The sequence below is a fragment of the Pelodiscus sinensis genome, chromosome 29, assembly GCF_052426305.1.
Source record: "Pelodiscus sinensis isolate ZL-2025 chromosome 29, ASM5242630v1, whole genome shotgun sequence".
Classification (NCBI taxonomy): Eukaryota; Metazoa; Chordata; order Testudines; family Trionychidae; genus Pelodiscus; species Pelodiscus sinensis.
Window position 1 is genome coordinate 13,827,291 of NC_143080.1, and position 11,138 is coordinate 13,838,428.

The following is an 11,138-nucleotide window of genomic DNA, read 5'->3' on the forward strand; positions in this document are numbered from 1 at the left end:
AGCTGGTCATGGCCAGAGTCTCAATTATAACAGGGTTTCATCGTGGTCACATGATACATGTGGTGCTGAGGGGGGCAATTAGCTGTCAACCCCAGTCAGACCCCTGAATTTACACTGAGATGAGTGGAGGATTTATAAAATGTGCCAAATTCCTGACACTCTGGGGACAAAGATCCGCCTACCGCATGTGGCCTGAGTAGCTAAAATATGCAAATGATCTCACTGTGCCTGCCTGCAGCCTGCAAAGGGCTTTCCGATGCTTGGGATATTTTAGAAGAAATCAGCAGCAGCATTGTACAGCTCAACATTTGATTTGCTCTGGTTGTAGGGAAACAGGGAAGAGTCAAACGTTCCGTGATCTCAGCCAAGCACCAGTTTATTGTCAAGGCAAAGGTAACGCAGGTGGACAGTCCCAGTAGTTCTCTGACAAGAGCACAAGGCCCTTCAATCAGCACAGTAGCTGCCTAGTGTCCCAAAGGACAGGGGTCGGTAAGGGCAGCACGTGCTGACCAGACAGGGAGCATAGAAGCAGGTGACCAGGGACAGATTCAGTGTTTCCATCCCATGCCACTCTGAAAAACAACACAGGCCTGACCACCCAGAAACGGACACCCAGATTGTGGCCTGACAAGCTGTTCGGGGAAAGTCCCTGATTGTTGGCCACTGAGGTGTCGGCAGAAACAGCCTCACGTCCCTCGAAAGTTGGGCTCCTGCTGCAGCTCCACCAGTGCGAGTGCTCAAACTGACGCAAACAGGCCAGCAGCACGGTAACTACCATGCTTGCTAGAGCTGCTGCAAGGGGGTTAGGCCACATGGGGGGAGATCAGCATCCAGCGTGTCTGGAACACTCACTGGTGCTAGCGCTGGGAGCAGCTGTAGGACACTCTAAGAACAAAATCCTAGAACAGAGAAGCCCCAAGACTTTTTTAAACCCTACAGCAGCCACCCCCACAGTCCAAAGACAGCAGCTGATCTTCAGTCTAGCAGCATCGAGGCTTAGTATAACAGAGGGCACTAGGGCACTTCCCCAGTACAGAGTCAGCATGAGCCTGGAAGCAGCTACTCCCGTGATCCAGACTGTTTCTTACCCCTGCATTCTCTAGGGCTTTACTTCCCAGTCTTGAATCATCAATGTGACACGCTCCCAGTTCAGGCAAAACCCTGCCTGACCCTGGCCAGAGGAGAAATCCCAGATTGCTGTCAGCGTCCAAGAAAGGCCCATTTGCCTCAGGCGAGTCAAACTTGGCAAGAAATATACACTCCTCATAGCAGCCCAGCCTCAGGGTCAAAGGCCCTAGGACACCTCTTGAAAACGGGGCTCTGCTTACGCTCACCCCCACAGCAGCAGGACTTCCCTGGGGTCCTCAAGCAGGAGGAGGGGGCAGTAGTTTAAGCTACTCCAACTGTTCTCCCCCTCCCATTTTTAAGCAGTCAAAAGTAAAATATGACAGATATTAAAAAATAATACAGCCACTTCCCTGTCTTTGGTACAGACACTGGCCACAGCAAACCCCACACACTGACACCACAAGCATATGGCACATTTTGTTTTTAAGTGTTTGCAATTCTGCTGGGAAAAGGCTTCCAAGCCTCCTCTGCCAGCCCCCTGCCCACTTGTTTTGTTTCACACACACACAGACAAAATGAGAAGTTCTGTTCTTTGAAGGAGTCCAATAGGAACAACCGTGGCTATCGCTTCCGCTCGCCCTTCTGTGTTCTCTTCTTCTCCTTGTCCTTCCGCTCCTGCTTGGCTAGCTTGTCCTTCTCACGCTGGAGCTTGTCTTGCTCTTTTTTCTTCTGGGACTCGTCCCGCAGAGAATCTCTTTCCAGCTTCCTTGCGTTCACTACATCCTCCACGTTTGTGTTACGGAACAACGCTGCTTGCAAGGTAAGGAGCGTAACTGATGTGCTTCAGCCCCTGGGTTCTTCTCAGTGCTCTCTGCCCATGGGCCTATTTAAACTGGTGTGGAGGAGTTAGTATGTACACATGCTATAGAGGGGACTGCCTTATCCCAGACCTCCCCACCCCCCTCTTTCCTGAAGTACCTGATATCGCAGCTTTTTGTTAGCAGGCCAGCAGGCCATGCTGCGCTCTCTCCACAGCTGCTTTGCAGCGGGAGCCCCCCTCGACAGAAAGCAGAAATCTAAAGATGGCTTCTGGGTCCCCACACCATCTGCAGACAAGCTCTGCTCTATGCTGTGCGCCCAGGACAGCAGCATGCACGGAAGAGTCTCTCGCTGCCCAGTGCAGGGCCAGAGCCCCTCGGCAGTACACAGATAAGGGCCAGGGATGAGATTCTCCCACAGACTGCTGGGCAGGGGTTTTCATAGCTGTGACCATGAACAGGCTTCCTGGCTCCTGCACTACATCTCAATGGGGCAAAGGGTTTAGCCAGCAGTTCCAGCAGCCCCGCTCCTGCTGCGTCTTCCCAAACCCATGGTCTAAGGTGCAGAGATGTGGGCAACAACTGCACCTCCCGTTCAGGGCCCCACGATCTCTCCTGCCTCGTGAGCCACATCAGTGGCAAAGCACATATAAGTGATGTGGCTCACGAGGCAGTGTCTGATGGCAGTGCTAGGGATGGGGTGGAGACAAGGATTTGCCTCGAGAGCCATTGGCAGCCACACAGAACCGGGTGCCCAGGCAGCTCGGATATGCCCAATTGCCGGGCAGAACGCAGAGCACCAGAACTTGCATATCAGTGGCCATGCCTTCTGCTATAGCGCATGGCCAAAGGAGGGACACAGGCTTCCTTCATCACAAAGGAAGCCTGAAAGTTTGGGATGGAGGGTGAAGCAAGGGAGGTAAAGGAAGTGCTGCTTGGATTTTACATTAGAACCAGGAACAGCAATCCGGCTAGCCTACTCCCTGAAGGAGCATTTGCTGCCCTAAGACACTCAGGGCTGGACAGCACAAGTTTCACACCCTTAATGTTACATCTTAAAAGCTCATCTGGTTCTAGCTGGCCAGTGCCTGGGCAAGCGGATGGGGTTTTTATGCCTTGTCCAGTTCACGAGGGCCAAGCCTTGGCAAAGAAGCACATTTTAATTACGTTAACTCTAAACAAATAGGAAAAATGGCACAACCCCCTTCTGTGGGCAGAGAGAGACAGAGGAGCTCAGCTGGCCTAGTGCACAACTGTGACTCTCTGTGGAACTTCACCCCATCAGCAGGTTGTACCACTAACTAGGCTGTTTCTAAACCAATCTGAGAGCAATGCAAAACACCGTGCAGTTATATACAAGAACCTCCCAGGCAGGCGTAAAGCAGCTCCACTGACTTCAAAGGAGCTTGGATGTTTTGTGCCAGCTGAGCCTGCCCCAGATGTGCTTTGGGCTCTCTCCTTTCATAACAAAGGGGGGGGGGGCTGAATCTTTCATGGTGTTCAATGCTGAAGGGAAATGTGTTTGGTAACATGATCTGAAGAAGTCATTGCTCCTTCCCTCATGAGGTACACCTGGGCCTCCTTCCCTGGCCTGCTTTGCTGGAAGGGAACTGTGCTCCCAAGGTAACAAAAGCTAACAGTGGGGGATGGTAACGTTCAGTTTTTATACATCAGGGAACAAGCGAAGGTCAACTTTAAACTCACTTCCCTTTGTATCTTACACTGCAGGCCACATTATTTCACACTGCCAGCTGGAACATGAGCCCCATGGGTAAGCAGACCCAGTAACAGGATCCTTTTCACTCCTAGACACATGGGGACAGAAGTTGCCCCTTGATAACTTGATTAATTGGTTAATTGCATCCCCCACTCAGTGAGTTTGACACCGTGGACAGCGTGCATAGAACCACATTATGCAGGAATCACACCAGTTGCCTCTGCCCTCTCTGAAAATGTAGGGTGGGGTGGTTTTTTTTTTGAGACCTTTAGCATAGGCCCAATTCTGCCCCACTAAATCCAGCAGATTTACCTGGGACTTGAATAGGACGACAGCCAGGCTGACACAGGGCACTTCTGAAAACAATACCCTTTGAGTTTAACAAGCCAACCCACATGTAGCAATAGAGAGGCAGCTAGTGGCAGCTCAGAGAGGACAAAGGGAAATTCAATGCAGAACTTACAGGCCTTCCAGAAAAGCCTCAGTGACACGTGAGCTGGGATTTTAAAAGGATACATTTTTCTGATCCAATCGTTAGTGCTGCTGCAGTGGCTCCATCCTGCTCATCTGCTCCAGTGAATAACTAAGGAAACCTGGTAGCTCAGAATGAAACTCTGCACCTCACTAGTCTTCTCTGTCCTAGGAACTCAGTGCACATCAGACATTCAGTCAACACAACAGAGGTGGTGCCAGAAGCTGAGGTCCAGAGGCTTACTTGATGTCACACAGATCGAGGAATAGAACCCAGGGCTCTAAAACCAAGTAGACATCCCCATCTTTTAATATACCAGCTCTCCCCAGGAAAGCTGCCATCTGCCCCCGGGAAGAGCCCAACTACTCACTAAGAGGAGCAGCTTGAGAGTCTCGCACACATTAGCTCTCACCAATGCTTCACAAGCAGGCTGCTGGGACCAGCCCATTCTAGCCCTGCTTCCAAGAACAGATCACACAAGCATCGCAGGCTCTGGCCCAGCCCATATCGTCACTGGGTTCTGGGATGGAAGTGGGGGATGCCAAGGGGAAGCGCACAGCAGGGGGCAGGAAGCCTCTTCCCATAGCAAGAGTTCTCTGCCTTTGGTTTGCTTCCATGGCTCCTTCAGATTGTGCTCTACAGAACACTGGGCAATGCCGCTCCTGCCAAGACAGCAGAAATGGGCGTGGGTGGTCCTAGGTCTCTAACTAAAATCCAAAGAAGCAAGAAAGCCCCATGGGAGGCAGAATCACACTTTCACCCTTAAAAGCAGCCTGGGAAGGTGGCCAGCAATATGAGGCTTGGGACAGAGAAAGGATATTCCTCCTCGTCTGTTACATTAGCATACTGAGCCAGGAGGGCAGCTTTCCTCAGCTCTTCATCCTGGGAAACCTTCTTCGGCTTCACCACGATCTGGGCCTGCTTTTCGATCATGCTGGCAATTGCCTGGATCTCATCTGGGAAAGAGAGCAATCAGGACATTAATGAGTGTCTCCATTACTGCCATGAGCTGGGGGCTCACATGGCCAGAGAGGCAATGGCTGGCGCCCCAGCATAACAGCGGCCACAAAAACACCAGCACAAGAGGTGCATTTTTTCAAAGACATTGACCATCTCAGAGTTAGGCGATTCAGAAAGCCAAGAATAAGGATTTAAGTGCAATAAATCCGTATTTTTTTTCAAAGTACTAATATATGTTGCTACCTACATTCTGAGTGTCCCCAGAGACATGGTCTGGAAAATAAAGCTCTTGTTGATCAAGACATGCGAAGCGTCAACACTACCTTCCTTTTTCTCTCTTACGCCAGCATTCTGAGCTTCAGACCACTTCACGACTATTTCCCTGCAGACATCTTGTAACAGATCTTCCTCCTAGTAAGAGAAAGATTTTCAGTTTCTGAACTAAATGTCAGACTGCTTTACAATCAGCATGAATCAGAAAAGCAAGAGCCAAGTCAGAAGGAGAAATGTAACTCTCCACACCACACTTAACGGGATACAGGCAATTCTTAAATTCTTTGTTGAACTGGGGCTAATGCACGTACTTTTGACCTACCCAACGACATTTTCCAAGGTCCTTACACAACATCTATCATAGCCTTTGGGTGTGTTCAGGTGATCCCCACACAAACATCAGCACAAAGGGTCTGATCACTCTGCTGCATTTCAGAACAGGCTGGGTGGGTATTCAGTGAGATTCAGGGCTGGCAGGTGTGATGGGTTCTTAGCCCTAGTGGGTAGCACCCTCTGCTGGCACCAGAGAGCAGGTACAATATGGGCAGCATCAAGACAGACATCCCACCATCACTGAGATGCCAGAAGAGCTGGCCTGAGCGCTGCTCTGAATTGCCAGAGGATGCCGTGAAGGCTAGAACTTTAACAGGGTTCAAAAGAGAGCGAGATAGATTCATGGAGGTTCAGTCCATCAATGGCTATTAGCCAGGAGGGGTAGGAATGGTGTCTGTCTGTCTGGAGGTGGGTGACATGTAATCCTCACGCGATCCCTCCCTCTGGGGCATCTGGTATTGTCCACTCTGGGCAGACAGGGCACTGGGCTAGATGGACCTTTGGTCTGACCCAGTCTGGCCGTTCTTATGAAAGGGTGGCCTCAGAATGCCAGTCACTTTTTGCCAAAAACATCCCACTACTGTTTCCATCCGTTCTGTTCCCCTGGTGGCAGCACCATATACACCACATGGTATAACCCAGCAGAGAGCTGCTCCACACATCCCTACAGCTACATTATTACACAATGAACCAGTAAGCCTAGACTAATTGGTTCATCTTGTTGACTACACATATTCCCCACCCTTGCTGTCTCTGTACCAGAGGCAGCGAGGTAGAGGCTGAGGAGTGGGAGCAATGAGGCTCCCCACAAGCACTGGATCCACCTGCCCCCACCACCTCTGTGCACCTGCCTCTGATAGAGGCAGTAGCATGGAGGGTAAGATGGGCAGGAGGAGCCAATACACATGGAAGCCAGCTTTCAAGCAGGCTCTCCACCTCCTAGAGGTTGCGGGGGGAGACAGGAGCCACTGCTGGGGGGAGCTGCCTTACAAGCTGGTTTCCCCCCCGTACCAGCTCCAGGTGCCACCTCTCACTCCCACTTCCCCCTCTCCACCCCTGCCACACAGGCTGCTGACTCTGACAGAGGCAGCAGCATGGGACGGGAGGCTGCCATGAAGCAGCCTCTGTCCACGGCAGCCCTGATTTGCTGCAGACAAAGGCTGCTCCACGGCAACAGCTCCTGTGTGCAGCACATCTGAGCTCCCCATGGACAGAGGCTGCTCTGCATCTCAATCCATGGCCAGTAGAGTTAGAGACAATACTGACAAGGATACTAGTCCAGTACTACAGTTGGACATCCCTGGTCCGCACCCTCAAGATAAGGGATTTTGTAAGAGCAGGGCAGGTCATTTCTGCCTCCCCTTGTTCCCCCAGCCATGGCCTCGCTGCCAAACTTCCCTCCCTCTCTGCCGTCGCCAGCCCCTCAGCACAGTGCTCCTGGCACCCACGGGGCAGTGTCAGTGCTGGGGTTCAATTGTGCCTCCAGGCGACAGCCTTGCTTGCATTTCAGCTTTGCTGGCCAGTCCTGGTGTCTCCCTGGGTTTCAAATAGGCCAAGTAGCAGTGGGGCTGCCGGGCACTTTGCTGTGCTGCCGGGCAGCCCCACTCACAGGTTCCCGGCCCTGCTCCCAGCCGTGCAGGTCAACCCACTGCCTCCTAGTACGACCACACTGCTGTGCCGCCGGGCGGCAGTATGGCTGCTGAGCGGCCCTGCTGACAGGTTCCTGGCACCACCACTGGCTCCCGGTCTTAATGGACAGTCTTGCTGTCAGGCAGCAGCCCTGCTCCTGGGCTCCTGTCCTGCAGGGCAGCCCCACTGCCTCCCGCCCCCACACCCAGTGTCACCACTGGAAGGCAGCCCTGCTGCTGGGCTCCAGACCCGCTGCAGGGCTCCCTGCCACCAGCCCTCTACAGGAATCTCTTGTCATGGAACATCACTGGTCTAGCTGCTGGACCAGAGAGCCCCAGTTAAGGGAGGTACAACGTGTAGATGCAAGTGATATAGATTCCCGAGTGCTGTCTATCACAGCTCAACAAAGCAATGCAGAGTTGCTTCACCATCTGTTTCTCTACAGTCTCCCCCTAAAATGGAAGCTTAGAGACCAGTTAGAGGGGGAAGACCCAACAGAATTCACACTGGATCTCTTTATTCAAAAAGTCTACAGCTGGGGTCCTCAAGCTTACTTGATTGTGCCCCATCCCACCTATCTTTGTGTCTGTAAGTAGCTTAGGGCACTCCTACCACACAAGGACATATACTGATTTTTAAAAAATCACCATGCAGGTCTCACTATTAAAAACAGCATACAGTGATTCAAACAGAACCAAAGCAAGACTCTGATTGCGACTGGTGCACACAGTGTTGCAGCAAATGCAGTAACCTACAGATGACAATGACTTTATATAATGCTATGGAAATTTAACAAAGTCAAATGTCAAAATGCCCAGCACCATCAGACAGCCCGTTATGTCTGGAGGAATCAGCTTCGCTGGTTATCCATTTTTGTGGGGAAAATGTGCAGTCGCCCCCCTCTTCAAGCTTTTCATGCCCTTCCCTGCATACATGCCCCATCCAACCCCTCACCCCATTTGAGAACCTCTGGTCTACAGGAATCTCACCCAACAGCTCACCAGACATTGGCTAAAAGCCCTGAAGTTCAAAAATGGAGAGAGGTCCTGATTTTTTCTTGATGATGAGGTGACCATGACAGTCAACATGTGTCTTATATAGCTTTAAGGGTCTATTACCATGTTATTTGACTCACAATCTCAGATGATTTAACTCTACAGAAGCTGGTAAAGAAGCAGAATTGCAAAACCTGAAGCACCCAGCCTCATACACAGACAACTGCACGGAGCTTTCAGAAAGGCCAACTGGGACTAAGCTCTTCCCCTTGGGGTACAGCAAACCAGTTTTGAGTATCAGGGGAATTAGAAGGAAAGTCTCAAGGAACATCCAGAGAGAAAGCAAGGTCAAGGAAACTATAGCAACACACAGGATGGCCACAGGAGTCCCAAGATTAACCCCATCGAGGACAGTCTTGAAGAGACACAGGTCAGGGTTAACTCTTTACAGAGAGAATTACTTGAGCCCAGAGACAGCTATACAAAGAAAAAGAGGGTGGGGATGTAATAAGCTTCAACAGGCGGGATCGTAGGACTAAAGCAGGGCATCAGATCAACCCAGGGGTCAGAGCCTTCAGACTCCGCAGGCCAGGGCAGGGCTAGATCACAATGCAATGAAGTTCTACCCGCCAGGGTGGGCAGGGATGGTGTCCCTAGCCTCGGTCAGAAGCCGGGAAAGGGCGGCCAAGGACAGATCCCTGGCTGGGAAGCTGTTCTAGTCATTCCCTCCGGGGCACCTGGCATTGGCCCCCGCGCGATGCCAGGACACCGGGCGGGAGGCCCAGCGTGGCCGCTCTCGGGGTCGAGCTCTCGGGCTAGGGATGCAAAAGGGCCGCCGGTTCCCCGACTGGAAGCGGGCCGGCCAGGTAACGGGGTGGCTGGACACGCCCTAGCCAAGTGGGGGCCCCCAGCTGGGCAGGCAAGGCCTAGCCGTGCTCCGCCAGCAGGATGGGGCGCAGCGCGCGCGCGGTCCAGCAGGAGGCGCCCAACCGCCAGCCGCGGTCATGGCACGCGCTGGCGGCGTTAGCGGCTGCTCACACCCCGCCCCCGCCCGGCGGGCGCGAGCCCCCAGCAGCCATGGGGGAGGGGAGGGGCGAGGGCCGCGCGAGCCCCCCGCCCGCGAGGCGAGGAGGCCGGAGCGCGGGGAGATGCGGAGCGGAGCGCGGCGCCCCCCCCCTCACCAGGACGGCGGCCAGCACCGCGTGCAGCGCGTCCAGCCGCTCCTCCTCGCTCTCCTCCTCGCGGAGCAGCCCCTGGATGTAGGCGGCGTAGACCGCCCGGTCCAGCCCCAGCCCCTCCAGCCGCCCCGCCAGCCACGGCTCGAAGCCGCCAGGCCCCGCCGCCATCTTGGCCGAGGGCGCCTCGTTGTGGGCGCGCCGACCGCGCGGCCTCTCTGCCCATGCGCAGCTGCTCGGGCATGCGCGGTCCTAGCCCCGGAGGCTCACGGGAGCTGGAGCGCTCCTCCCCCGCCCTCGTGCTGGCTACGGCGGCTGCTTGGGCCAAACTTCTGGCTGTGTCTCCATTGGCGCAAGATAAAGCAGCCGGGCAAAACCCTGCTGCCTGTCTACACTGGCGGGGCGAACACTGACGTTCTGCTGTGTGAAATCAGGGCTTCTTGCGCAAGAACTAGGACAGGAATAAGTGTTCTGCAAGAGGCCAGTGTAGACAGGCAACATGAATTTCTTGCGCAAGAAAGCCCTACGCTGGCACGGATGCTCTTGTGCAAAGGCACATGCCGGTGTAGACACTCTCTTGTACAACTACTTTAACATAAGAACTCTTGCGTTCAAGAAGCAAAATGCAGGACAATGTAGCACTTTAAAGACTAACAAGATGGTTTATTAGATGATGAGCTTTCGTGGGCCAGACCCACTTCCTCAGATCAAATCTTGCGTTCAAGAGTATTTGCACAAGATCATGCTAATGTAGACGTAGCCCTGGTGTCTCCCTTGAGCCCGCCCCGTTGTGCCCCACTGTCTGCCCTTGCCGGCCGGCTAGCCAGGGGGCTGCACTGAGAGACACATGGGTCACAACGTGAGGTGTTGCTGGTCAGTAGCTGGACAGACACATGGCTGGGTGGACGCATAGACAGCTGGGTGGGTATGTGATGGGGCCATGTCACTCCCGGGCTGTTAGCGACAGCAGCTGGGGGAGAGAGATGAGCTCTGAGCCTTGCTCAGGTCCCGCACAGGAATTCCTGTCTGCGACCCTGCTAAGTTTCCCAGACCTGAAGAAGAGCTCTGGGTGACTCGGAAGCTTGTCTCTCTCACAGGCAAAAGTTGGTACAACAAAATATATTACTGTGTCATCCACCTTGTCTCTGTATCCATGAATGGATGCATGGACAGCTCTCAGAATAAAGTACATGTGGGGTGAACGGGTAGATGGAAGAAAGTTTGGCTGGAAGACAGACTGAATAAATCTTGGAGGACTGGAAAGGTAGGTGGGTAGGGAAAGCTGCAATGGGTAGATTTATGGTTAAAAATGTGAAAGACAGATTAGTTAAAAGTCAGGATAGATGTAAATAACAATACTTAGTCCTTAATTGTATTGCTTTGCAAATGTGAGACAGGAGACAGTATCTTTATTCCCCACTTTTAGAAATAGTGATATTGAGGCACAGAGAGGGGAAGTGACTTGCTTATGGTCACTCAGAAGTTAGTGGCAAAGCCAGTAATAGAACTTAGACTCCATGTCTATGTTCAGTGCTGAAAAGCTGCCCCTAAATTATATAAAGCCACACTCATTTGTAATGCTGTGGCCTGTTCAGTGGCAACCACAGATCAAAGTGTGCAATGCAGCAGCACTTTGTTCTGAGTGAGTAGGTGGGGCCTGAAGAAACTTCATCCTTCACTTGCATCCTTCATCCTTCA

At 52.8% G+C, this 11,138-nt stretch overlaps 1 protein-coding gene across 1 annotated transcript; it reads right to left on the reverse strand.

The window, feature by feature from the left end:
• Positions 1 to 358: 358 nt before the first annotated feature.
• Positions 359 to 9,667, reverse strand: CCDC43 (coiled-coil domain containing 43). Its single transcript, XM_075918698.2, has 5 exons — positions 9,447 to 9,667; positions 5,359 to 5,446; positions 4,896 to 5,031; positions 4,120 to 4,178; positions 359 to 1,877 (listed from the first exon to the last, which is right to left on the reverse strand). Exons 1-5 carry the CDS (start codon positions 9,609 to 9,611, stop codon positions 1,690 to 1,692), a joined length of 636 nt encoding a protein of 211 aa, XP_075774813.2. The 5' UTR covers positions 9,612 to 9,667; the 3' UTR covers positions 359 to 1,689.
• Between the last annotated feature and the right edge of the window lie 1,471 nt (positions 9,668 to 11,138).